Source organism: Chlamydotis macqueenii, chromosome 1, assembly GCF_036417535.1.
Source record: "Chlamydotis macqueenii isolate bChlMac1 chromosome 1, bChlMac1.mat, whole genome shotgun sequence".
In the NCBI taxonomy this organism is placed as follows: Eukaryota; Metazoa; Chordata; class Aves; order Otidiformes; family Otididae; genus Chlamydotis; species Chlamydotis macqueenii.
In genome coordinates this window covers 86,523,842-86,551,531 of record NC_141556.1, presented here as the reverse complement: position 1 = coordinate 86,551,531, position 27,690 = coordinate 86,523,842, and the positions used below count along the sequence as shown (strand labels likewise).

Genomic DNA, 27,690 nt, shown 5'->3' with positions numbered 1-27,690 from the left:
TAGAAGAAAATCCTAAACATGATATATATCCTTTAGTTGATATAAAGATGATAAAATAATAAAAATATAGAAGACAGGCAGAATCTCATAATTATATTCTATATTAGGAAGAAAGTTGGATGATGTAGACAAATTTGTGAAGTAATGAAATATTGCCTATTGCCAATGAGATTTAGGAAGATGTTTAGTTCTACCCATTAAATAAAACATCCTAGAAGTTGCATAGCTAGAAACGCACAATCAATAATTTTAAAAGAATTATCTGTCAAGCAGATAGAAGCAATGGGCTTTTTTTTCCCCAAACAACTTTGGAGTTTTGAATGTGTTCCAGAAGACCGGCAAATACTTTTATTTAAAAAGTATTTGAAAAGTAAATGGGATCATCCAGGTTGCTGTGAGCCAGTTAACCTAACACTGATTTGGCAAAATCACAGTCTACTTGAGATAGGTTGCACTCAGAACCATCATGCTATTTGTTTTAATTTAAAGAAAAAGATCTCATTAAAGAACTACATATCCTTTTATGGCAATATAAGTTTGGTGGCTGAAGGTAGCCATCTAGGCCTCACGTAGCAAGCCTTGTAACTGAACACCACACAGCCTGGTCATTTCATAAAAGAAAAAGAAAGGCAACAGATAGGTACTACATGATGGAGCCAAGCCTTAGTGTGAGACACCTAAAATAGCTCAATTTAATTTAGCTGTTTGGAAAGATGAATACAGCGACTTGATCACAGTCTGTAATTCATTACAAAAGAAAAAAAACTTCTTATAGCAGAAGACTTTAATGTACTGAACAAAGGCATAACAAGACCCTATGGATTAAAAAAAAAAGTAAAATAGAATGGCAGTTTTAATGGCAGTGATAACCAACAAAAAACTCTAATAAGGGACATGGTTGATTAACCATAAGCCTTTAAATGATGAAAGTCTTAAATCTTTCTTGAAGATTTAACTGAATTATAGACCAGAGCACTATCATTAGTCACAGCTGAGATTCAGTTACTGTTTGTGGGTGACTTTTCTAAATGATTTCCAGCCTACGTGATACTTCCTTTTAAAGCAACGATAATTTGCAAAATCCAGCTAAGAACAGACAACTGATTCAGAAAAGGACAAGAAGAAAAAGTGCTGCCGCCCTCCAACAAAGATACAAGATGCAACCTAATACATAACTCCAGAGTAATTGTCAAGTCTTCTTGGGTACAGATGTACAGAAACAAATGGATTGGAATCACAAAGAAGATGCAAGGTCAAAGAATTCAGGGAGCTGAAGAGGACAGACCATGGGATCTTGTTAGAGAATATTCCACTCTTGTGAGTGGGAGTTAAATAATGGAACCGTTGTTGGCTTGAGTGCACAAAGCTGAAAAGTTGCAGACTGTGGAATGTGAGGCTTCAGCTCAACAGGGAAGAATTTTGTATAGATGTTAAATTTTGCAACCCACAGGTAGCAACTATACTTTTTAAACCACCTGAAGCACCCTGAATATGTTAAACAGCCTCAGGAATCCAAAGAGAAAGACCTAACTAAACTCAAGTAAGTGACAAAGATAATGAAAATAAGGTATCTTCAATTATTTCTACATGAGCAACAGGACTCTGGGTAAACAGAGAAATAAGAAATTCTCATTGATGAGGGAAAAAAAAAAAAAGAGACCTGGAATAAAGTGGCAGTTCTGAAACTTGATGGGAAAGTCCCTTAGTAAAAAATCATTATTTTTTTCCTGGGTGACAGTAAAAGCTACAGGAGCGGCAAACTGCACAAAACCAAGTAATAATACCTTTGAAATAACTGATAACACAGGAATTGTACAACCTTAAATACATAGGAATCCTCATGCTAGGTAAAAGATTCCAAGAAAGGGAAGGATAGCAGACATCAGAAAACAACACATCAAACCAGGGACCAGGAAAGGCAATTTCAAGCACCTTGAACATATAAAATGAAAAAACACCACAAGGAATTTTAACTAATGAAACATTCCCCAGGGAATTCAACCAGTTGGCAAAACATCTTTCCAACTTTTAAAACTGTATAGCTTTCTTACTACAAGACAATGCACCCAAAACAAGTCAATTTTTCCGACTTCAAGGTGGTGCACAAACAAGATAGTAACTTGATTGAATCTGGCAATTTTGTCCTGTTCATATGGAATATGGACATGCAGAGGAGAGCCACAAGCAGTAATAAACCTGTGCTCTGAACCTGTGCTTATTTCCAAGGTGAGCAAAACCAAGTTGTCCATGAGACAAAAAGAAACAAGGCAGAAAAATGTGGATGAAACTCTGCTGTAAGAAAAATGTATTATGGGCCAGAAAAGCCCTAATTCCACAATAAAGAAAGAGGAAAACTTTTGGTAAAAGCTCATCCTTGGTTCAGTGAGAAAGTCTGTGAGCAAGAAGAAACAATTTAAAAAAAAACCCAACAACTTGAAACATCACACACGGAAAAGGGGAAGGCCAGACAGCAACTGACATAAATTAGACAGCATAAAACAGAGAAAATTGGTAAGGAAAGCTTTGTGGCTAGCAAAACTACTGGGAATAGAAAAGGGATTTTGGATGTCTCATTCCTTTCTTTAAATAAAAAAATAAAAAAAAGAAATCTTACTAATAGTACTGATCCATGCTAGATAAAAATGGTGAAAATGCTAGTGACACAGAACAGGAGAAATCAGTCAAACACTTCCAATTCCATGTTCAGAAAGAAACAGGACGTGGCAGTCGTACAAAAATAGCAACTTCTATCCAGTACCTTAGTATCAAAGTAGGAGATCAGACAACAGCTAGTAGGGATGTATATAGTCAGCAAAGAAACAGGAGTCCTAAAAGAGTTCACTAACAAGCTCTCTAGCCCATTGATTCAGATTTTAATTAAAACTGGGATATTAAGAGAAATACCTTAAGACATTCATGACAGTATTCCCAAAAGGCAAATGAAATGACTCAATGTCAAAATTATGGAAAAGCTGTTGAGATGAAGAATTAATGAATGAAAAATAAAACCTATAATCCAAAGGTTTTATGAAATATAGCTCTTGTAGAAAACAGAAAAGAAAAAACCCAAACCCTAATTTCATTCTTAGATGACATCACTATACATTTGGTTTAACAAAGGGGACTGCATAGGTGCAACATACTTAAATTTTTGTAAGGCATTGACCTAGCACCATAAGTCAAAAAGATTTACTGTACATAATCACATACTAAGAGGATTAAGACATGCCTAGCCTGCAAGTCTCAAAAAGAAACTAATAAAAAGTTGCACTGAATGATGCTTTTCAAGTTAGTGTAGGTCAGATGCAATATAGCATTTTCAACCTGGATTTGAAAGTAAAAAATAACAACTGATACAGTTTGTGGGTGACAAAACTGGGAAAGTGGCGAGTAACCTGGACCATCGGGAAGCCAGCTCCATTCACACAAACTGGACTTTGATACAGCCTCACGTTAAGAATCTAGGAAATAAGAACTCGGACCATACCTGTAGAAATAGGGAAACACTACCATGGAAAGCAGAGACTCCGGATGATCTAGAGGTCACACCACATAAGCAGCTCACGTGAGCTCCCATATAATGCTGCGAGAAAAGGGCAAACACAGTCCTCTGCAGACTTAAGGCAAAGGGCAGGGGGACCTTGTCCATGGCACTGGGGCTTGAACACTCAATCCTGAAATGAACGCTTTTACAAGATACTGAAAGATTTGACAAGATGCAGAAAGAAAAGACAAAAATAATTCATGGGCTGGAGGAAATCCTTTCCCTTCCCCGTGGAAGATTTAAGGAGTTCCATCTATTTAGCTTGACAACAAGTGGATTGAGAAGCGATATAAATATCAGTCCAGGGGCAAATCCCCACTGCACTCTAAGGCTCTCTGAAACAGCGGGATGGACATATCCAGAACTAGCAACAGGAAGCCAAAGCCAAACAGATACAAAGGAGAAATCAGGCTTAAATTTAAAGAGTGAAAACATGAAGCCCTTGCAGAAAGCTACCAATGGAAGGGATTCTCTGTGTCCCAGTGCTTCAAAATCAAGCCAATGCATTTTGTCAACATATACTTCAAATACACATTAGTTCTTGGGGCTCAATACAGCATAAATGGCTTGAAATGTCACCTGTGAAATGCAGGAGTCAAATCAGACAGCTTCTTCTAGCCTAACCTATGGATCTACAAAACACTCCAACCGTTCGCAGCCAGCCCTGGTGATTAAATGCAGATAAAAAGGTTTATGCCACAGGCTCCACAGACGCAGAGCTCCTCGCTTTCCTTGTGTGAAGCGCAAGGCTGCCCGAAGGCAGGGATGTGCTATCCTCGCGTCCGCCCGCACAGCCGCTCGGGACTCACAGCGGCAAGATGCTGGTGCAGTGCTCTGGTGCAGGGGGAAGTAACACACATCACAGGGGCAGGGTGCTCACAGCAGCACCTTCAAGGAGCCTTTTACACCAATTTATTTCTATACAAGGTGGTTTAAAAAAAAAAAAAAAAAAAAAAGAAGCCCCTATTGGTTGTTCATACAGAAGTCTGGGATTCTATAGGCTTTGGGTGGGTGATTGATTTCAAACCCCAACAACACATGCTTTTTCCCTTGCCTTCTCATTCTCTTCCGAGTCAGCCTCCATGATCCAAAGAAACTAACAAGTGACACACAAGACTAGTAGTCATGTGGACCGATAAAAAAAAGGGAAGGAGAATTGAAGACGAAGAGAAAGGGAAAAACAAACAAAGATTGAAAATAAAAATTCGCCAGGATAATGCGTTTTATAAACACAGAGATAGAAACAGTTACAGCAAGGACAGAGCGGGCCGGGTGGGGAATAGATATTTATATATATATATATAAATTCAAGGGGCCTTCAGTTTATTCTTGCTGGCTCCCCCTTCTCATTAGATTGGTCTCTCTGCGGGGATCTTCATCCCCTTCTCTCCACTGTCCACCTTTTGGGGATTCTCTCCCATGACCAGGGTCCAGAAGAGGCCACCACTGCCATGTGAGTCCAGCCCGTCCTGGCAAGAGGGAGCCCGGGAGAGCACTCTGACGGGAGGTGAGGAGAAGCTAGCCTTTCCCTGCCTCCTGCCAGCTCCTTGGAAAGACTGGTCTATTCCTCCTCCTTCTTCCCTTTGGGAAACCAGGGGCAGGACAGGCGTGTGGGAGTCAGAACTGCTGTCATTCCGCCTTTCAGGAAAGGGAGTAGAGAGAAGGGTGATGATTATTTTGGCAGTCTCTTACCCTCCCTCCAGTTGCTTTTTGGTTTGTTGTTGATGCCTGCAGGCTTTTCTGAGGAGGTGAGGGGAAGCAGAAGGGAGAGGAGGAGGAGGAGAACAAGCTGCTAGGACATCATCCACAATGGGCAGGAAGAGCAATGAGCAGGAACCCACATTCCTACGGGGCCTTGGCCATCGTGCTGCTCAGACAGCTGGGAGAGAGAGGCAGCAGCAAATTCAGACAGACTCCTATCTATTGCTCTCCCCCAGGGGAGGAGAAAGAGTGCAATACTTCACAGCCCTCGGGCAGCGTAGGCGCCTGTCCGGCCCAGAGAACATGCCTCACCTCTCCCTCCCCGGCACTGGTCTCACCTTCCACTGGGGAGAAAGAGGTTTCTCCCATCCAGTCCTTGGGGCAGGACAAGCAACCCCTCCTCCCTTTCACAAGCAAGGAGGGACAGGAATGGATATTTCTCTCTTAGACACACAAGGAAATCCTCAAAGAACCCCATCCAGCTGTGAACCCTGCCACATTCTTCTGCGGCCTGCTGAAAACATGTGTCCGAGCCCCTGTATGTACAAGGACTGTCTCTCCATCCCATCCACCATGCATGTCTCAACACGCACCCCCCCTTCATATGCATCCTACAGCAAGAGAGAAGGCAAAACGGGGGCCTTTCTTTGGGTTTGAAAGGAGGGGCTCTTGCATGAGGAAGTGATCCCAGCACAGGAAAGGGGCTCTTGCACAAGGAAGCATCCTCCTACCAGGCAGGCTGTTGCACAGAAGGAGCACCCCCTTGAGACAGGCTGTTGTTCAAGGGGCTGCCATGAACAGGGTTACACGGCCAGAAGAGGCTGTTGCAGGAGGAGAGGCCGGAGACTGTTGCACGAGGAGGGCCGCTGCACAAGCGGTGCCCCTGGGCGCAGGCTATGCACAAGAGGCTTTCTGCTCCCTGGGTTGAGGTCTCTCTAGGAGCTGGAGAGGTGCTCCACTTGGATGGCGCTGGTGCTGACAGTGAGGCAGATGTCCTTGTGATGCTCTGAAGTCTTGTAAGGAGTCAGGTCAAAGGAGCACTGCGGGGGAGGGTTGGGTTGGTTAGTGTCTCCAGAAGGGCCTCCTGCTGCCCCCCCACCCTGCGGCTGGAAGTGCTGCTGCTGCTGAGAGGCCTGGGCTTGCGCCTGAACCACCTGCTGCTGTGGGTCAGGGATGTTGTGTTTCCGCATGTGCTTCATCAGGTACGTCTCCTGCAACGGGAAGAATGGGGTGAAAGGAGGGGACGATGTTCACAAAAGCCAAAGCCAATGGGGAAGGACCTGACAGCTCAGGGAGCTGCTCCCATTGGATCTGGATGAGCTACTCCCTAGGAAGTGTGCCCCTTTCTGTGACCCATCAGGGCAGCAAACACTCACCGAGGTGTAGGCCCGGCTGCAGATGGAGCAGGTGTAGACCTTGGCGTGTTTCACCGTGTGCGTAGCCAGGTGTACCTCCAACGAGGCAGCATCCGTGTATGCACGGTGGCAGTTGTGGCACTTGAAAGGTTTGTCTTTGTTGTGCTGCCGTCTGTGGGACTGGGGGGCAGCAGCGGGGTGAAGGAAAGAGAAAGCAAATGCAGAGAAAGAAGTGGGTATTAGTACTGGAGAAGGCTTTCCCTCTGACACCCACTTCCAGCCAGGCCCCAAGCTCCCTAGGCCCCCGCCTGTTGAGGGAGGTATGCCTGGCTCCTGGCACTGGGGACAGAGCTGCTCCCTCCAGCCCACCACATTTTCTCTACAGATGCCCCTTTTTCTCAGGCATACTAGGCATTTGAAGAGCAGAGTCTCCTAACTCTCCATAACCCCCACCTTCACAGTCTCCACGGAACTCTTTCTCAGTCTTTTCCTTTTCTCTCCTCTTTTGCCTCACTACACATTTGCTCCCTGCATCTGTCACTGCCCTTCAGAGCAGGATCCGCTTTAACTGCTCGCAGGCATTTACAGCTCTTTGCCATCTGGCATGCCCTACAGTTCCTCTCCTCCAGGATACTGCAACAGGAAACACCACCTCTGCTTCCTAAATCCCTACTCTTATGCCCTCCATTGCATTATAAAAAAAAACAAAAAAACCCATCAGATAGTATTCTGTGTGACCCTCAGGAAAAGTCTTGCCCCAGCTAAGTTAGAAAACTCTACAGCACGGGTGGGAGGAACTTTACCAAGGTCTCACCACTTTCAAGTCAAGTTTACAATTTTACAGGATGTGACTGTTTATGTGACTTCTTTGGGTCACTAGTGCCACAAAAAGCCAGGAATCTTTCTCCTGTCCAGGGCTTCAACAGCTTTTCTGTATTCTTTCACTCTCCTCCCAGCGGCCCCAATTTCTCCATCTCCTCCACCACAGGCAAGCAGTCTCTCCTCCCACTTGACAGCCGCCCTTGCCACCCCGACTGGTGAGCAGGACAAGCCCAGCCCCTTACCTGCAGGTTGGAAAGCTGGGTGAAAGCCTTTTCACACCCAGGGTGAGCGCATTTGTAGGGTCGGTCCCCGGTGTGGATACTGTTGAGAAGGAAGAGCACAAATGGGAGGCAGTGAGCAGACAGGCAGGGCAGACTGCCAGGAGCTGATGCTGTGATCAAATCTCACAGCCACTCAGGAGAGCAGGGAAGGGGATGATGCCTCCAGATGCTGTTCTATCTGGACAAAGAGAGCTCTTCCCAGCTCCTGTGTCCCGCTAGAAGTTAGAGAAGATAGGCAGCCAAGCAGATTTCAGAGAGTGACTAGGACTAAGGAGCAAGGGCGTATGAATGCCTGGCCAGCTTGGCATGTGAGCCACCTGAAAACGGGGTTGGGAAGGAATCTGGAGGTCCAGGCTCCCTGCTCCAAGCTCAGGAGTCCCACATGACCAGGAGGAGTCTGTTCTCTTGCTTCCGCAGTACCAAGAGAACAGCTCTGTTCCCTCTCAGAATACACAGTCCAACACTTTTCCCTTTACGTTATCAGGCTAAGATCACCTACAGTGTTCATCTGTCCCTGTCCCCCTGCAATGCCAGGAGAAGCTTCCACACGCTCAGTCCAACCCCCGTGGTGCCAGGCTGGGATCCCCTACGGCCAATGCCTCTTTCTCTATCGCTCTCTCTCTCTGTGCCCCCTGCGGTGCAAGACCAAGGATCCCCAGGGACAGCACATGCCCACCTCAGCCCTGACGTGGTCAGTGTCTCCTGCGCCGCCTCCACTCCATCCACTCTGGTGGGCCGCCTCCTTCTGAGGGTGCAGCCGGCCGCATTCCCCGCCCGCCCCCCGCATGCTTGGCGCGCGTGCTCCACAGGTGCATGCCGGCAGCGCGGGGGGGCCAGGGCCAGGCCCCCAGCCTCCTCTGGCCCTTACCGTGTGTGCTGCTGCAGGTGGGAGAGCTGGCGGAAGGCCTTCTGGCAGTAGCGGCAGGTGTAGGGCTTGGCCCCCGAGTGGATGCGGAGGTGCTGGGCCAGGTAGGATGTGTTGGCGAAGCTCTTGGAGCAGTGAGGACACTTGTGCGGCTTGACAATCGCCGTGTGGAGCTTGGAGTGGATCCTGCCGAAGAGGAGGAGGAGCAGCAGCAGTTGGACACGACCGCCATCTGGCTAGTGCTGATGGAATGAGGGCACAAAGGGGGTGGGACAGCACCAGGCTATCTGCTACATGGAGGAACTCCAAACACGGCATGAGCTCACTTGGTCTTAAACCGTGCTCCCCTTGTGTTCAGGAGACCATGGTCTGTTCGCACCGGGGGAGGATCCAGAGAGAGGAACTATAGAGTTTGGACTGAGGGGCATTGGCAGAGCTGTAGGGAAGCCTACAGCTGAAATAGCAGGGGGGCTGCAAGCCTGGACTGAGACGTTTGGCAGAACTACGCTGGGGTGACAGGGAACAGTCCTCCTACAGCCACTCTACTCTCACTCTGACACAACCAGCCCTACGTTCTGCCAGAAAGCATCACTCCTTTGCAGACACCCCTTAGGGTGAGCAGCACTAACCTCTGTGCACACCCAGCCCCTCACAGCACGTGACAAGTCTCATGTGTTGAATACCACTAATACCACTACTGCCTGTTTGTCGTGTACGAGACCTGACCAGCCTGCGGAAAACAGCAAGGTCTCCCCAGGCAGTCGCCCACTGAGGGTGCTCAGAGCATGCTCACAGCTGGGATGACGGCAACATGCAGTGTGGAGGGCCCTCAGCCTCCTCTGGCCCTTACCGTGTGTGCTGCTGCAGGTGGGAGAGCTGGCGGAAGGCCTTCTGGCAGTAGCTGCACGTGTAGGGCTTGGCCCCTGAGTGGATACGAATGTGCTGGGCCAGGTAGGAGCTGTTGGCGAAGCTCTTGGAGCAGTGAGGACACTTGTGTGGCTTTGTCTCCGTATGGGACTTGGAGTGGATCTGCATCTCCGACTTGGAGTAGAAGGTCAGCGAACACATCCGGCACCTGGGACCGGGACGAGGGGAAGAGACAGTGTCACACGGGGGCAAGCCCCAATATGTATCAACTCTAACTGAATGGGGTCTTCCACACTGAGTAAAGAAGGGACATTTACATGCTATGTGGTTCTGGGGAGGTTTCACCCGGGACACTGAGCTTGGCTGCAAGTACTCCAGTCCCAGGGGCACAAACTTAAGCTAGGAACTGGCAGAAGAGACCAAACAAGACTTTGCAGCCAGACAAGTAAAGGTCTTGGAAGAATCAAAGAAGTTAATTTATTAGGCTTACAAGGCAGACAGGGCAGCACTTTGGAAATTTTCCCACAGCAATCTGAAAGGGACAGGAGTAATAATTCCCAGACAAAAACCACTTTGTTCATCTATGATTTATTTCAGTCAAAAAAAGGTCGGAAAACCTGGAAATCCCAGGTTCATCTTCATAATAAAAGTAAATTCCATGTATTACAAAGTCTGCAAAAGCACTTGTGACCAGAGCCACCTAACTCTGCTCCATTTTTGGAAAAGACACTCGAGTGTTTAGAATATAAAACGCTGATAATAACAACAGTGCTGCTTTCCTAGTGAGTCTCACAAAGATACTCTGGATATCAAATGTGGTACGTTTCACTGGTCTAATGGGCTTTCATCATTTCTACCTTACTGATGTGATTTGCAACTCCTAGTGTTTTGTCTAGGAGTCTGGACCCATCTGTTCCCATAATGATCAGAAACGTATTTGGTAACACACAGACTCTTTGAACAGGAAGAAGCAGTTGGCATCTATCTGCTAGGGATGCTGCTGTTAAAAACTGTTCCTCCATCACGACACTAGGCTGTTAAGAGAAAGCTTGCACTGTTATACAATTCAAGATGGTAAAAGCTTTTGTGATTGATAATTTGACAGAGAGAGAGAGAAGCTGCATCCAAGTTACTGGACTTTTTTTTTTTTTCTTTTCCAAATGTGTGCTAACCAAAGGGCAGAGTTAAGGTTTCTCTGAACTTAATTTTTCCATTTGCAGACCTTTCAATTAAACAAGACAAAATTGAACCTGCACTTGGAACTTCCAGGGTCACATTTGAGAGAAAGAATGCCACCTAGAAGAAGTGTGGCTAACATGAATTCAACCTTCACAACAGGTTGACTTATGTTTTTGTCTGGGAATTTCCTCAAATTTTACAAGTGTTTACAAAACTGCTCAGTGATGAAAGTCTCTGCAGGTATTACAAGCCTCAGAGAGTTGATCCTGCTCTTCCTCATATCCATCTCCTCCCAGGAGGATATGTCATTACCTCTACTACTGTGAGTATTGACGTTGGAGCCAGAAGCTTTATGAAGTGTGCAGTCTGATTAGCGTATGTAATGTAGGCAGTATTTATCCAGCACCTACCTTAACTTCCACAGGCCCTTCCAAACCACAGCTTAATTTTAAGCCATTTAACTGGAAGCAATGCCTCCCTAGCAAGCACTCTACCACAAACCTGCCATAACACTTTTGCCTCCCCATCACTGTTCTTTTACATTCATTATCATCTCTAACAGTTGTTCCCACATTTCCTACCTTCATCTTTCTCTTAATCCACTTTAATTGCAAACCCTAACAGAACATGCAAGCTAAACGCATCCTTACATAAATCCCCCCTCACACACCCAATGATCCTTTCTGGAATCAACAAACAGAAGCTATTTGGCTGTTTATCCCTAGATATACTAGAGATAGGAGGAGTAAAAAGGAACATCAGAATAATCTTTTTTAAAAAGTAGCTCTTGGTTTATAAACCAAATTATCTCCAAACACTTGTGCAGTTTATTCCAGATTTTCTGAAATGTTTAAAGCTAGACTTGAATGTAGTGTATGCATTTTGCAGTTATCAAGTCATACTGCCAGGATGAGGATTGTACTCTTGAAAGCAGCAATGCTAGAAAGATCTTTCAGGTGAATACTGAACTGAAAAATGCCTCTGAGTTGCCAAGTCTAGTTCTCTGCTAATGCAAGCAATCATGGCATAATCCCATGCGTGATTTTTATCAAGCTCCTTCTCAGCAGACGCTTACTTCCATTACTCTCAGTTAAACTCTGTTCTACTATATCGGTCCTTGGATAAGGAACCATTCAATTGAGAACAAGCTCCCAGTGCAATGCTGTGCTAATATGGCTAACCAAAACAAAGGGGAATAGCAAGTATCATTTTTGTAAGCAGGAATGGTGCAACTATTCTTGCAACAGCATGTCTAATTCTGAAGTCCATGTAGTCAACTATTATTGAAAAGCTCAGACAAGTCCACTGAACTTAAAGAACAGTGGCATGCAGAAAATTGGCTTCACAGTAAAGATTGACTGAGGGCAGTTTATCTAGATCTGGAGAAAAGCTTAAAAGATAGCCGAGTCAATACCTGTATACATCTACGTAGGGAGAAAAACATCAATTACTAGGGGCTTGTTTTATATTTCTCATTATACCTTTCTTTGCTTGTAACTGTCAGTATAAGTTAAAAAAAATCTAAGAGGAAACAGGATCTTTCCAACCAAGAGAGTAACGCATCTTTGGAAGAACACTTGAAGGCTATAGTATGGTCTTAATCACTTGGCCTCTACAACCAGTATTTTGAGAACCCAGCCAGCGTTCTGAGAGTAATACCTATCTAAAAGTTTTGCCCTACTTGAAATACAATGCTGGGAACTAATCTCTTCTGTGCTATACACACGATATTCTGTTTCAAAAAAATTCATGAACTTTACTATGTCATAAAGTCTAAGTAGTCCCATGCATTAAATTTGTAGTGCCATAAAGCCATCTATTTCATTTTCCATAACTTCTGTGCATCCTTTCCTTTACTTATTTGCTTTGTCAGGTATCTGCCTTCAGGTAAGAAATTCCCTACAATAAACTTTAATGAAGAGAAACAGACTGAACGTCCTTTTCCATTTTCAAAATAAAATTATAAATAAGGTATTTCAAAACCTCTCTGACACTTGCATAAAAATGGAAGATAAATCTGACTGATAGCAAAAACACCACTCCCACTGAAAACCAAAGCCCTCTTGTCTGAATTTAGCAGCTCTAGCCATTCCAGTGTTGTTTTTTTTTTTTTAATTTTGTTGAAAAAGTCTTGCAACGACTCATTTTCCAATCATCTAATTAGCAATCAGCCCTGAGAGGGCAAGAATGTTACATAGCATTAACAAATTCATGAGCCTTATGAGTTTTAAAAAGCCTTGGAATATAGCAGAAAGCTGCATTTCAGAGGGTTTTTTATTGTGTGGTATCACATATTTTCAAGGGAACAAATAATCCATTTAATTAAGGGCTTTGCATTCTGCCTCAGACAACATCAAATATTAAAGGAGAAGATACAATCAGCCCTCTAGTGGGCAAACATGGATTCAAAAAAATGTTAAATCCATATGGATAATGAGAGCATTGTATCTGACACCAGCAGCGTTTCAGTATTCTACTTCAGTGAAATTATCCTGGCTAAGGAGAGGAAAAGTTGGGAGTGCTCCTTGCTAAGCATGAACAAAACACTATGTCAAAGAATTTATTTCTTTTTTCCCCTCTCTGTTTAATATCCATTTTTAACCTTTTCTCCCCACTGTGCTTCTAAACTACCACTACTTCCACTGCATTCTTTCTGAGAGCAAGTAACAGAAATGACTCCAGCATTCCCATCGACAGTGTGACACAACACCCCTACAACTGCTTGTTATGGCTCTGCAAATTTAGACAGCCTAGAAAAATATATTCTTCATAACACAGAGGTGTATCTGTCCATAGAAATAGTTAATTTAGTACTCAGCCATATGCCGGAGATCAAAAGTAACCCGTCTCAATGTTTATAATACTTCCTTTTATACGGTATCTGTAGGAAAATGAAGTGAGACATTCAGAGAATGTTCGTGTTAGACAGAAACACCCTCAAAAATCATGAAATGCCAGTAAAAGGTGGATATACAATTCTAATTCTGCTCCCATATGAAAGTCATCATGATGAGTCATAAACAAAATCACGCTTATAGCGACTAGACTACAACTCTGTGGCACACAGTGCTATATTTTTTCCACTTTTCACGGAATGTTCTGGCTCATTCATCAGATGCCATTATGAGATAAAATACCATATGAAATACCAGCTCATAGTAAAATTTGCCTAACATGGATTAACAGCATTTTTTCAATCAAGTGCTTAATTAATCAGTATAATAGTTGTGAAAACTATGTAAGCTTTTACACGGCTTTGAAACTTCAAATTCCTAGTATCTACTGAGATTAGTCTTAGAAGTTAACTGAGCCCCTGCTCCTTCTGTTAGGCTACAAGTTTAAAAAAAAAAACAAACCCTCAAATCAGGAATGTCTGAAGTTAAGCTAGATGATAAGAGTAAGTTTAAGCTGTCAGAGTCAGCAGTTCATTTAGCAAGGAAAAAAATATACTGCCTTTGCAATGCAGAGTTGATGAAGTAACTAATGCAAGCATAGGATAATAATGGATGCACAGTTCATGATAAATGCTAATTTAACCCTTGCATTCCCTTTTTTTTTTTTTTAAAGATGAAGTTAAATATTTTCTTGCAAATATTTTGCAAGAGATAGGGGAAAGGAGACAGAACTAACATCCAACATACACAGCTAGAAAACTTGGATAAGACCTAAATAAAGCCAGTGAGTATGAAGATGCCAAATGGACGTATTTGAATTGTACCCCTGCTTCTACACCCAGCATCAACTCATATTCAGAAGTTAGCATCATGCTTCCATTTACCAGTTTACCCTACTGCCATGTATACTATCAAATCTGTCAGCTACACCCAGAGATCTCAGTCAACTTATTTCCACAGTTCCTCAGTCACTTGGTGGCTTGGTAAGACGACAGAAAATCATACTCTCCTGGCAAGGCAGCAAGTGTTTTTAAATGCTCTCACCATATAGCACTTTTCCAGTTCTTAGATTTGAAGGCATTCCTACATTTTGTCCATGTTTCCAAATCATCTTTTAAAAATACTAAACCCAAAATTTTGTGGCATTTCAGCATGCTTCACAAGTTGCCTGTCTTCTTTTAATGACTCTAGCATTGGTGCTTTCAACAACTGCATTCACCTTCTTCTATCACAGCCTCGCACTGGGAGCTCACATAATATCACTTAATTCCTAAAAGTCTTTTTCACAGTCACTGCTTTCCAGGATACTCTTTCCTCATATTTCTTATCTTTATATCAAAGACATTCAATAGTACCCAACAGGACACTTCTGTCCGATACTGTTTTCCAGTGTGTTGAAACACCTAGGCCTCCACCCCCGACTGCTGGAGAAGTCACACAGTATTACCCAAAAGGCTAAGTCTTCCACTGGGCTATATTAAAATACATCTTGCTTGAATAGTTCCAGTTTAACAACCACATAAAGCTTCTCTATATATATATTTTTAGCTATCTACCAGCATTGCTTCTATCTGTAAATTATTAGCTGTGACTTTCTGTTGACCTCCAAATCATTAAACAACATCAGGCCTAAGACCTCTTCTACCAATTTTTGAGATCAGTCACCATTAGCAAAAAGACCAGCAAAACAATAAAACATAACAAGGGGTTTCCTAGTATAGTGATAACACGCAAAAGCTAAAATTAAAAGAGTAAAAAAGGCTCATGAGAAGGCACTAGCAAATTTGGAAACACTAGAAGTAAGGTCATCTATGTCACCATAATTTGGCTCTGCAATGCAGGTGTGTTCTGATACAGCCTTATGGACTGTTTCCACAGAAATGCATCTTTATTTTGTTGTACAGACTCTTAACAAGCAAGTGTTCAGCTTTTTTCATTACCACTTTGTGTACAGCCTCAAGCCTCATGGACCACATGCTATTCCAACCTCATGAAGCAGAATCACTCATCTGTTGTACCCACCGCAGAAGTATCAGTGCTCCGTAAGCACTCATCTATCCCCACAATGTCCCCATTTTATTTTTTCTAAGGGAAGGGAGGCCAACACAGTAAGACAGACATATCCACTAATTCCAAGTGGCCAAACTGATACCTGTGACCACTTTTATTCCTCTAAAGGAAAAATTATATAATATGAATTTGAAATACACTATGTATATATTTCAATATACAATTGAAATCACAGCTCCTATAGATTTCTATGCTACAGCTATGAGGTGCAATGCTTCTGCAAAGCAAAACAGGGTCTGACATGTAGCAGAGGACTATTTAACGGAACTTGAGAAGAGATTATGGTTTTTGGAACACCAAATGTTAATTATTTCAGGATAACTGTCTGTGGTCATTTTTAGCCTGTGGCAAATGCAAATCTACTGAAGACTAGACCTAACTCATATTTGTACATGCTTCAAGGCAAGATTAGCTGCAGTCCTGAACCACACAGCTGTAGGATACCATAGCAAATCTGTGGCAGAGGGAAGCATAAATGACAATTCTTCAGACTAGCAGTCAAATGCCTTCCCCAAATCACCCTTCTCAATTCTGCAATCCTGCAATCCCATGTCTATATATATACATATATATATATTTTTTTTTTTAAACACTCCTTTCAGGTTCTCTAAGTAAACATGCAGGACTCTGAGAGGCCATCATGTACACAATGACTGTAATCTCATAATCAAGGATGGTATCAAAGTGCATTGACTCAACAGAGCCAAATTAAGGTGTGATCAGATAAGATGTGCGACAATAATTGCTAAGTTCTCTCTCCCCAGTTGAAACTGTAACTGCCCCTCTCATTCCCTTGCACACAGTCATTCCATTGACATGCAAGTAACATGTGCTAAAATTAAAACTCATGACTGCAGAACCTTTACTGTTAATTCCTTCTGCTTGGTGCTATGATGAACTAAGAGTGTGTGTACACACACACACAGAGTTACAACATCTCAGCAGAAGGGAGAGAACTTAACCATAATGCACGTTTACCTTATTATAACCTGAGGCATGTGGTCGGTCTCAATTTTGACATTTTCTAACCTCCAAGCACAGCATTCATATACAAAGCAATGCTTACGTGTACAACTGTGTGTGTATATATGGATGTGCACATGCACCTGTCCTCCTTAAGAGTTTTGAGATCATAAGCCAATTTCAAACAAATCTGGGAAAGGGGTAAGGACCTTAAAGTCACCACAAGTCTCAAAAATATGCAGCTGGGGAAAGAAGAGAGACCCTCTTGGAGCCCCCTGCTAAGGGAAAGGCTAGTAAGCTCACCCTTGATTAGACATCAGAGAATCCACACAGGAGAGAGCCGCTGGAAACCAGGCTTCATTAGTTCCGCTGCTCACGGAACTACTTGTTAAAAAAAGCAAACAGAAATACCAACATGTGGCATCATACTGACACCCACGCTGGTCATCAGCAATCTTAAGATCCACTGGACAGACCTCTGCCACTGCAGCTAGGATGATGAATTATAGCAAGGGTCGTTTGTCACCTCTTTCTAGCCTTAGAGGGGGGGAGGTTCTGTGCCAGAGGAGGTCACATTCTTGTGCTGACACCAGAGACATGGCAAAATTTAGAAATACTGGGTTTAACATTTCTAGGCTTTGGAGGGAATGTGGTCAAACTTTCTGCCTGACACTTCAAACTTAATTCTTTCTTCGCCCTTAGCTTTCCAGCCTGTTGCTATCCCCTCTCTCCCGCACCAAGACCCGGGCCCAAGCTCTTTACCCATGTGCCCCAGCCTCTTTATCCTGTGCTGCAGTGGCTCTTCCCTATTTCATTCCCTCATGTCTCCTCTCCCCTATGCTCCTATTTGCCTGTCCACATCCCATGCTCTTGTCCCCATCTGTTCTACTAATTCCAGGTATCTCCTCACTTTCCAGCCCCTACCAGATCTGTTTTTTTTTTCCTCCCCCTAGTCTTGGCCCTTCATAACTCATCTCTGCACCATCTCTTCCTCACAAATAGGTTCCCCATCACATTGTCTGCTGCATTCCCTTAGTTTATAGGCTCTTGTCTTTTCTCTTTCCTCCTTTCCAGTTCTCATCTCTGCTCTACCAATTTTACAGACTTCCTGGACACAATCAGCTCCAGGCCCTGCCCATATCTCATTCCTGTCCCTCCTACATTTGAACCAAGCAGTGTCTTCTCACACCTTGCCTTTGTGCCCATCAGAGGGGGTAGGTTACTGCCAAAAGACTCCCTTCTGAAGCAGGAGAAGCAGTTGAGATTTCAGGACATGGTTTAGTAGGCATGGTGGTGTTAGGCTGACAGTTGGACTTGATGATCTTGGAAGTCTTTTCCAACCTTAAAGATTCTATGATTCTATGAAAAGCATTCTTAGCCCTTCAGCACTAGTTCAAGAAGATGCTTATCACTGCAGAGAGAGCACACAGGTAGTTCAGCCTCACAGAGAAACTAAGCGAGGTTAGAATGTATTTATCTCTTCTGTGGAGACAGATGGTCTGGTCAGTGCCTCAAGAAACATCCAAGAGGATATAATCTTTTCCAAGCTTATATGTTGGCCAAATTTGACCATATCTTCACAGATATATGTGCCTTACAAAAGCCAGAGCCATCAGATTTCAAATCTATTCAAAACCACAGAAATTCACCACAGAGCAATGCTAAAACCAGTACAGGGCAGAAAAAAAAGGCTTAAAATGAGACGTGTCTGAGAACATACCCCATCTGCTGTATTCAAACCACTGGCTCCCCTTGTGTCCCTAATTTCCTCACTAAAGGGGGCCTCCATCCACCTTCTTCGCACTCTACAGCTCAACTCTGCTTCTTGCTAAGCCTTCTAAGGCTTCTGTGCACTTTTTCACCCTGGACTTACCTCAGAAGCCTCCTATGTCTCTCAGATGCTTATTGTCTCATAAACCCCCTGTTGTTCCCACAACCTAGTGAAAGCAGGGAAAACCAGAACTAGCGGTGGGGAACAGAGAGCTTGTGGTTACAGTATGACAGCAAGGCCCCTCTCAAGCCTACACGACTTTTTTGTTGGTGTCCTAGGCTTCAAAGCACAGCTTTCAAAACCATTCCAGACTCTAAACTGGTATTCATCCTAGCCTTTACAAACTTAATACCGGAAGCAAGCAACGCCTATAAAGAGCTGTCTTCCTGTTGCAAAGAATATACTGTTTTGAAGACTTGTTTGTCAGAGAGAGAGAACTGCTGACACGGCCCAGATAGGCTGAACCACCTCATCAGTCTTGTCCACTGACCACATCACACCACAAACTTTTAAAAGTGCACAAGTACAGGCACTAAAACTACTCAATGAAACAATACTACTGTCTCCAGGATCTACGCTTGCTCTCTCTTCCTCAGCACCTTTTAAACTACTGAGAAGAAGTTATGTGCTTTACACTGCCAGCATCTTGCTAGATAGACTCTCAATGCAGATCTCATTTTCCACAGAAAAAGTAAATTCTACAAAGATGTGAGGGAAGATTAACAAAGAGCTTACAGTGAAACCAGACAAACTGAAGCGACATTACTAATGAAGGAAAATGCTTCACAGGACTAGGTTAGATGCTGTCCCCTGCAGATGCAAGGCTTCTTCTAATAGCACAAAGCAAAGCACCAGGGACTCTGCCAGACTAATCCTAAGGCTAGATGACCAAGATCTACAAGGGACACCATCATTAGCAAAAGCCTCACACCTTTTCTTACAAAGAAAAACCTAGTCACAAAGATTCTTGCACCACTATCAAAGCAGACCACTAATTCACTTCTAGAGATGATACAGCAGCAAAGCAGCTGGCGTTTGCTGGGGCACAAATCTCTGCATTCAGTGGAAAATGGGATGAGCTGCAATACAAGTATCACCTTTGTGCTGCAATTCCTTCCAAGTCTGCCTTGCTGTGCTGCCCATTCAAGGCCTTACTCTGTCTTCACTAATACACTAGGAGTCAGGAATTAGGGAAATCAGCCACCTGTCCTGGTATGGAGGACAAGAGAGCTCACAGAGCTCAAAAAGGAATTTAAAGCAAAATAATAAACAAATTTGAAAAATTAATCTCTGGCTTTGAGAATTAGGTATTAAAATAAAAACAAACATCCTATTGATCTATATAGTACAACTCCTTTCAGGCATCTGACTAGATTGTCCTCAGTGTATCATCACAAGAATCAGTGAAGTCATACAAACTGTAGACATATGAATACCACAAGCAACTCCTCCTCCATCCTCAGAATGGAGCAGGAGTAGATGAACCTCACCCACAGTCTTAAATTAGCTAGGATATGTCTGCATACTGTAGTAACGGGAACTACCCAAATCATCCTCTAAAATGCAGAAGGAACCCAGGAGCCCTCCAAGTTTTAACTTGCAAGTCTGTTCATCTGTATATTATGGAGAAACAATTTTACTGCATTTCACAAAGGTTTTCTCTCCCACAAGTTCAAGAGAAGATAGCGTTTTCCCTTATTCTTTCAACAATTATTTTTAGTTACAAACTTGCACATGGAAAGCATCAGACAAAGAGAAGATCCCAAGGAGGGCAGAAGTACTCCTTGGTGGTCTTCAATAAATCTCAACTTAGCTATCTTGCACCTTAGCTCTGTTCAGAGGAAGGTCTGCTTGGTATGGAGGCCGGAGGAAGAGGCAGAGATATCACACTCAGATTAAACACGAAGACAGGAAATCTTCCCGATTACGTATGTGTTCCTACGTATAAACTAATTTGTTTTTTTTCTGTAAAGTCTTTTTCATGAGCTGTTACACAGACCATGCGTGTTCATAAAGTTTCTGCTGAGTCACTCCACCTGGTCTTGGGCATTTTTTTCCAAACTTACAAGTAAACAAGGAGCTATAATTAAAGCCTTGGTTCAGCTTTAATTCTAGTGTTCGCTGCCAATTGTGTCCCCTGTAAATACATATTTAACAACCTAATTAGCAACCCAGACTGTAAGCAGCTTGAGTAGTGTGGAATTGTGGCTAAGGCCCAAAATAAATGGTGGGATTACAAATAGCAAGCTACCTAACACTCCCACCCCTCTTCACCATACGCTGATTATATTTTCAAAGTGGAAGAACTGGGACATTGGGTAAGAGAATAAAAAAGCTGATCCAAGCTCTGTTTTTGTACTCATTTAACTGTATTGATTTTAAAATGTAAACATTTTTAAAATGCTACAGTTAGAAATGAAACAGTGCCTGGGGTGGACGCATTGACTCTGTGTTGATGCCTTTGTATTGTTGTGTTTCTGGAATTAAGTCATAACTAAATCTGTACAAAAATGAGGGTCTAGGATGGTTAAGGGGAAACTGTTTGAGAAAGGATCATGGGCACATAGTAGGGAAGTGAGAAGCACTAGGGACCATCTCCTACTTCTGTTTCCATCTGGCTACTACTTTGCTTCTTGCTGATCTTAATCATCCCTCAGAAAAACCTATCACTAAATCACCCATACATGCTCTTGCTTCCCAACTAAGGCAGACCATCACACTTCCTCCCTAGCACTTGCCTGCTCTGTCCAGTTCCCACCTTTTCTAAACCACATAGATTCTTCATCCTCTGGTTTAAGTATTCCCTCCTAGTTAATCTCTCCCTTTCCCACCACTCACTTGTAAACTCAAGCCACATCCCTCCAAGCTCAGAAACCCAACCTCAGGGCTCAGAACTCTTGCCCCTCTTATACGATACCCTTAGGACTCAGAAATACATTTTTTTTTTTCTGTTTTGTTGGGAATGTTGAAATAGGAGGAGATTACAAGGGGCAACGCACACAGGAGCAGACACTATTACCACAGTTCATCTCCTGCTCTGTGTGTCTCCAGTTTGCAGTCTTTACACTGGACAGACTGGAGTCCCAATTTGGGGCACTGGAGTACATTAGGGTGCTCAACTACACTAGAAGCGTTCCAGCTGCACCAGACAGTACTGCATTCTGCAGTACACCAGCCATACTTCCCGGCCGTGGCATCAAGGATATGGTTCAGCCTCCATAACCTGGTCATTAACTAACCTTGAAACATCTACATCTGTATACTCGGGAAATCAAGGCCGTCCACTATGGACCAGATCCCTAGTTTTGGGTCAACCCACCAGCTTGCACACATTCCCGATTAGAGAGAAAACTCAACTCTTTCTGCAGCTGAAAGATTCTCTACTCAGGGACACTTCAGGGAAAAGGCAGAGATCTCTTCTTCCCCATGTAACCCTCTGAAGGGTTTAATACACCCCCATCCCCATGCAATGTTACAGTGAAGGTTTAACTCCGCTCCCCACCTGTATGTCTTGCCATCCTTGTGCTGGTCCTCGTCATCCTCATTTGACAGCACAAAGGGGTCGCTCATCTCTGGCAGCCCCGACTCCTGCAATCGTTTCTTCTTCCGGCCCCGGGGTGGTTTGGGGGCAACTCCCCCACCCCCGCCACCCCCACCACCTTCAGAGAGGGTGGTTGTCCCTTTCTTGGACAAGTCAGGAACCACCTGGAGGGCTGCCTGGGAGCCAGGGGGTAGCGCAGAGACAATCATGGGAGCTGAGATGGGAAAGGTTTGGGCAGAGGAGGCTGTGGTCACCAGGGAACCTGATGGGGAAGTTATCACCAGACCAGGACCTGCAAAGAAAGAAAGATGGAGGAAGTCAGTTACGAAATCTCTGATTATGTCCAACCTCCATATCTCACAGAAGCAAGCCTTATACACCTACTTTTGACTACAACCCAAACAGAAGAGTAGCCTACACATTCCCAGTCTCCACTGCTGGAAGTCAAACTTCCATAAAGAGGGTGGATGTTCGGAGTGCCTAGAGATTCAGAGTGAAACCATGCCAAGGCAGTCCACACCATCAGTAAGGCTAGGAATATCTACAGCCAGAGAAAGATTCTCCAGGACCCTCCATCCCAGACTCTCCTTCATATGTGGCCAAAGTCTTTGGAGTCCCCTACCTGCTGTCATGAGCCCAGCAGACTGCACTGGTACCACGGTGATGTTCTGAGTCACAGGGGCTTGGCTGTGTGGTGTCAGCTGCTCCGGCTTGGTGTCCGAGTCCATGGAGATACCAGTGGGCAGGGCAACCGAGGTGGGTACTGTCAGCAAGGCAGGGTAGTGGGGGGGAGCGAGGCTGCAGCCCTTCTCTGTGGGCAATAGCTGCTCCTTCATCTTGTTAATAAACATGGTGTTCTCAATCTAAATGGGTGGGAAGAACAGCTTTTAGAACACCCTCGCACAGCTTCTCCCAGCAGTTGGCTGAGCAAGAAATGCAACAGAAACACTTATCATGCATGAACTTCTAACAGGAAGCAAGACCAGCATAATAGGTTGGAAGACAATGATCCTACCTGTCCCGAGACGGTGGGCACTGCTGGCCAGAAGTATGGGGAGGAGTTGAAATGAGATTCTTCCATCCTAGCTGGGCACAGGGGGGAAGAGGAAGGGGGAAGGGAAGAGGAATGGAGGAGAAGGAAGACAGACAGACAGACACACACACAAAGAGAACATTAAACCCAAAGAGAATACAACATGGAACTGACTCAGTCTAATGCTGTGACAGTTCCTTAATCTCCCCTTTCTTACTTGAGCAACCTCTCCCCACTTCTGAGCTATCTGCCCAAATACAAAAATTATTTTCAGGGGAAAAAGGTGTCTGCTATTCCCACCGGGTTGGGTCCATCTCCAAACGCCTTGTGCCCAATAGTCCTCCATGCAAAAAAAAGGACTGACTACAAACCCAGAACACCTCAAAAATTCCCCGACTATCATCCACCCAAGTATAAATGATGAAGTCTGTGCATCTGCAACCAAGCAAATACAGCCAAAAACCATTTTGCACTGTCACAGACAGTCTGATTCCACAAGCAGTGAAAATTTTGGACCTTGCCTGTCCCTCCACCCCAGCTCAACACTAAGGACCCAGATGCAGCAAGGGTACATTAGCATTGTGTTATACAGGAAGAAGGACAGGCAGAGAGAGGGGAAACAGACTTGCCCAAGATAACAGACAGCCACAGCAGACCAAGAAGTCAAACTCAGGGCTCCTAACTTCCTGCTGCCCACTGCTCAGACCACCCTAGCCCCACTCTCAGAAGAAACCCGGAAATATCACTCAATATTCCTCACAGACGAGATCCTTCGCTCTCACCCAATGATAACAGGCAGTGGGAAAACCACCTGACTACCCTGCTCCTGGGATACCCTATTTCCAAGTGAGATAATGTGACTGCTCTCCATCGCCCATTTCATTCCTGTCCTTGGGGCAAGATTCGGTAGGATTCTGTCCCAGTCAAGTACCCACTGCTCCATCTCAACTCTCCCTGCAGTCAGAGGACGAGTTAGACACCAAAAGATAGCCCTCTCTAGACAGAGGTGTAATCTCTTTGGGAACACCCGGCTGAAGAAGCCCTTTCCTTCCTCACATTCCTCCATGTAATAGCATTAGCAGACAAAGTCTGTTACACTCCTGAAAACACTATTCAAAAACTAAAGAAATTAACAAAAGAATATTTCCTGAAGCAGAAGATGCACCTATTCCTGAACAAAACTGGTAGGTAAAACACAAGTGATAAAAACTATGCTCAGAGAACATCTGGCAGAGTAAGCTGCTTAGAGAAAGCAAGCACTGTTGGTTTCTCATCCAGCTACCTGCAAATTGTCCCACTCCTGTTTCTGTTATGATGTGGCAGTAGTCGAATCAAAGAGTAAAATATTGTTTCTGAAGGGCCTGTCTCAATCATCAGATAAGCTGAGGAGCATGCCCTGAGTAGCACGAAACACTTGCTTCCCAGAAGTATATTAGGGCAGAATAAATACATGTGGAATTGCCATGTGTGAGCCAAAACGCAAAGATAATTTTCCTCTATGTAGAGAAACAGTATGTAAATGAACCAAATTACCTGATAATTTTGGTTTTATGAATTGCTCAAGCAACAGCAAAGCCAAGTATTCCTGCCTCACTCACTACAAATCAACCAATAAACACACCTGAGGATGAATTATTTACCTTGCATCAGTGGCACACAGTCAGACAGCCAGCTGCCTGACTGAGTTACTCTGGATTTACATTGCTGTGATTCAATCAGAATCTGATGGGGCAAGACTCTTACCTTCCTTCCTCTGTTTTCTTTTCTGAGCCAAATTAATAATTAAGTACACTGCCCACAGCAAGGCTTTATGTATGTAATGCTTAATTACACGACTGTTTTCTTTCACAGGATGGGCACATATGAACAGATATAACGCATTCTTGGCTATTGAGCACCACTTGAATCAAGAGAGGGTTTTTGTTTGTAATGTCAAGTCTGGGTTTGGGGCGGGGGGGATTTGCTTGGTTTTGATTTTAAAATAAACCCTTATTTGCTCAGCTTCCACATCAGAAACATCAAAGTGAACCTGATTCTGTAAAAACATAGAGTCTCGTATAACAATCAGAAGCATTTTCCAAATAAACTTTGTAATTGTCCAAGACTCACTTAGATGCAACTGCAAACTTCAAGAAACAGAAAAAATGCCATTTTAAACAAAAATCTCACAACAACTTTCTTATTTAAAGAGTACAGGTTAGGAAAGGCAACTCCATTTCCAGATTCTAAAATCCAGACTAGCACAGGCAAAGGCACTCAGTGGCTGGCTGCCTCCATCTAGTCCCCTACTGGAACTTCACAGAGCACCTAACTTTTGCTTGCTCAGTTTACAAAGTGTGCAAGTCAAAATAAAGCTCTTGTGACTCTCAGAAGATGACTCTGCTGTTTTCGTTAAGCTCTCTTAGAATCCATCTCCCCATCCAGAAATCTTCGTGCTTGGGTGGATATCAGGACTCAAAACTTTTGGCTGGAAAGGCTGAAATGTGATGAAGTTATAAGAATGCAGAGGAAAAGGAGAAATGGTGTGAGAGTTGAAGCTTTCATGCAATCTCACTAGCAAGCCAGTCTTCCAAAGGGAGAAAACAAAGATAAGATTCCTCCACCAAACTACTGCCCTAATACTCCCAGCTGTCCCTCCCTTACCCCGCTTTTAGGACAAAGGATATTTTCAAAACATGCACCCCTCCCTATTCACAGCCCCCACTTTAACGCTGCTCACACTTACATTACCAGAACTCTGCACGTAACCCTTCCAATTGTTCTATAACTACCAGACATGGGCTGGAGCTTCAACCCTGTACCACAGCACGTTCCCACTGCAGTGCCTTCATCATCCCAGCTTCCACAAACAGGCCAGAGATGGGACCTTCTTCCTATTCACCAGTCTAGTATCAGACAGATGTCAACGTACCCTCCTGATACAAACCAAAAACACCTTCTATGTACAGACCACAAATGTACATACACCAAATAAACAACCGAGTGAACCAGAGAACTCACAAGGGACAAGGAATCTGGAGTTTAGATCTCAGAGTACTTCACAGAATCACATACTTAACGTGCTGGACTTATACTTCGTTGCAGGTCATCGCTTTAATCATAAACACACAGATAAAAGCACGTGCAAGTATACGGTGAGGTAGAGGCTGTGTTTCTGGAAGGCACAATCAAGGTTGGATATGCAGGTATTTAGAGGTTGACTTTTAATACATATTTTTTTTTTATTCTCCAGATACCTAGCTTTTATTTTCTATTCGGTGTAGTTTTCAGATGACAAAAGGCCTCAAGTATGACACTCGGGAATTATTTACAATGTTGGGTTATGTCTGCCCAAGATCTTTGTTCAGTAACAAGGAGCTTTTAGGCTTAATTGTTGCAAAACACTAAGGATGCTGAAGGCCACGCAGGCTATTAGATCCAATGCAAAAATGCCTCCACGAAGCTCATAAGCACCAAAAAGTTCAAGCACGGCTACATCTTTAGAACAAGCACATCAGAATGCGCATCAGGAATACCCCAAACATGCCGGACAAAGCCCTGAATCCCAAACCCACACACCAGAGCTAGGATGACTTTGGTGCGGTTCCCTGACACATGCATAGCCTCCACCCGAAGTGACTGAGCCTCTGTTGGAACAGGTGCCTGGCAGGGGACGTGCCCTGCGCCTCAGCCCCTTCCAGGGAGTCGGCTCCCTCTCCCGCACCCCGGAGCACAAGTAACTTCAAGCCCCCAATGCCGGGACCTGTGGCCCATCCCACCCCACCCTGTCCCGTCCCGCCCAGTGTGGCCGGAGGGAGCCCCCCGGGGCGAGGGGCGGGGGGTCACTCACGCGGCTCCGGGAGCTCCTTACCCCTCTCACTCTCCCTCCTCTTGCATCTCTCCTCCTTCCAGGGCCGTCTCTGCAAACAAACCGCCAGGGTTACCGGGCCGCCCGGGGCCCTGCATGACAGCGGGCGGCGCAACGCGGGGCCCCCGGACCCGCCGGCCACCTCCAGCCCCCGGGGGAGCGGCCATGGGCGGGAGAGGGCGCTCCCCGCGGGGATCGGCCGGGATGGGAGGGGGGGCCCAGACCCACCTCCCCCCGCGGGGCCCCGCGCGCACACGGCGGCGGCGGACGAGGACGGGGCCCGCCGCCCGGTCACCCCCCGCGGGGCGGGAGAGGCGGGACCGGCCCGGAGCGCGGCTTCCCCGCGGCGGAGCCCCCGGGCGCGCTCTGCACCCGACACCGGGACGGAGGGACGGGCGGGCGGGCGAGCAGACCGACAGACAGCTCTCCTCCGTTTCCGCTTCCGGATCGCTTCGGCGCCGGAAGTCCCGTTGCCCCGGGCCTCCCTCGCCCCCACACCCGCCACCCGGCAGATTACCGGGCACCACCCCCCAGCGGCGACCCCGACCCCGACTCCAGCGGCGGCAGCGGCCTCCTCACCGGAAAGAGGAGCGGCAAGTCGCTTCCGGATCAGGGGGCGGAGCGCGCCTCAGCTCTTCCGGGGCGCCGACCGGAGCGGAACGGCGTCATCTGCGGCTTCGCTTGAAAAACAGGCGGAGCGGCGGCGGCCGCCGGCCCGGGGCAGGTTACCCCTCAGCAGGGTCGCCGCAGGCGGTCGGACTGGGCCGGACGACGGGGAACCGGTCGATGGCGGCAGGGGCAGAGGCGGGCGCGCGCTTACCGGAAGCGCGGGGTGGCGGCGCGCGGGGAGCCCGAGCTGCAGGAAGGGCGGAAGTGGCTGTGCCGGCGCGGGGGGAGGGGGGGGGAGGGGGGGGGGGCGGGCGGGAGCGCGGCGTCCCCCAGCCCGGCCGCGAGACC

The 27,690-nt window shown here is 45.3% G+C and overlaps 1 protein-coding gene across 17 annotated transcripts; it reads right to left on the bottom strand.

The window, feature by feature from the left end:
- Positions 1 to 78: 78 nt before the first annotated feature.
- On the bottom strand, positions 79 to 27,591 carry ZNF384 (zinc finger protein 384). 17 transcript variants are annotated; one of them, XM_086760007.1, is made up of 12 exons: positions 27,313 to 27,591; positions 26,737 to 26,785; positions 25,612 to 25,801; positions 22,869 to 22,935; positions 22,476 to 22,716; positions 21,815 to 22,145; positions 16,845 to 16,925; positions 9,419 to 9,643; positions 8,572 to 8,754; positions 7,665 to 7,743; positions 6,622 to 6,780; positions 79 to 6,456 (listed from the first exon to the last, which is right to left on the bottom strand). In XM_086760007.1, exons 3-12 carry the CDS (start codon positions 25,662 to 25,664, stop codon positions 6,181 to 6,183), a joined length of 1,695 nt encoding a protein of 564 aa, XP_086616133.1. In that variant the 5' UTR covers positions 25,665 to 25,801; positions 26,737 to 26,785; positions 27,313 to 27,591; the 3' UTR covers positions 79 to 6,180. The 17 variants fall into 17 exon arrangements, with proteins under 17 accessions (XP_086616133.1, XP_086616169.1, XP_086616206.1 ...); XM_086760043.1 differs by lacking the exon at positions 25,612 to 25,801 and having other exon boundaries at positions 22,869 to 22,939; positions 27,313 to 27,590; XM_086760080.1 differs by lacking the exon at positions 25,612 to 25,801 and having other exon boundaries at positions 27,313 to 27,590.
- Positions 27,592 to 27,690: the final 99 nt, after the last annotated feature.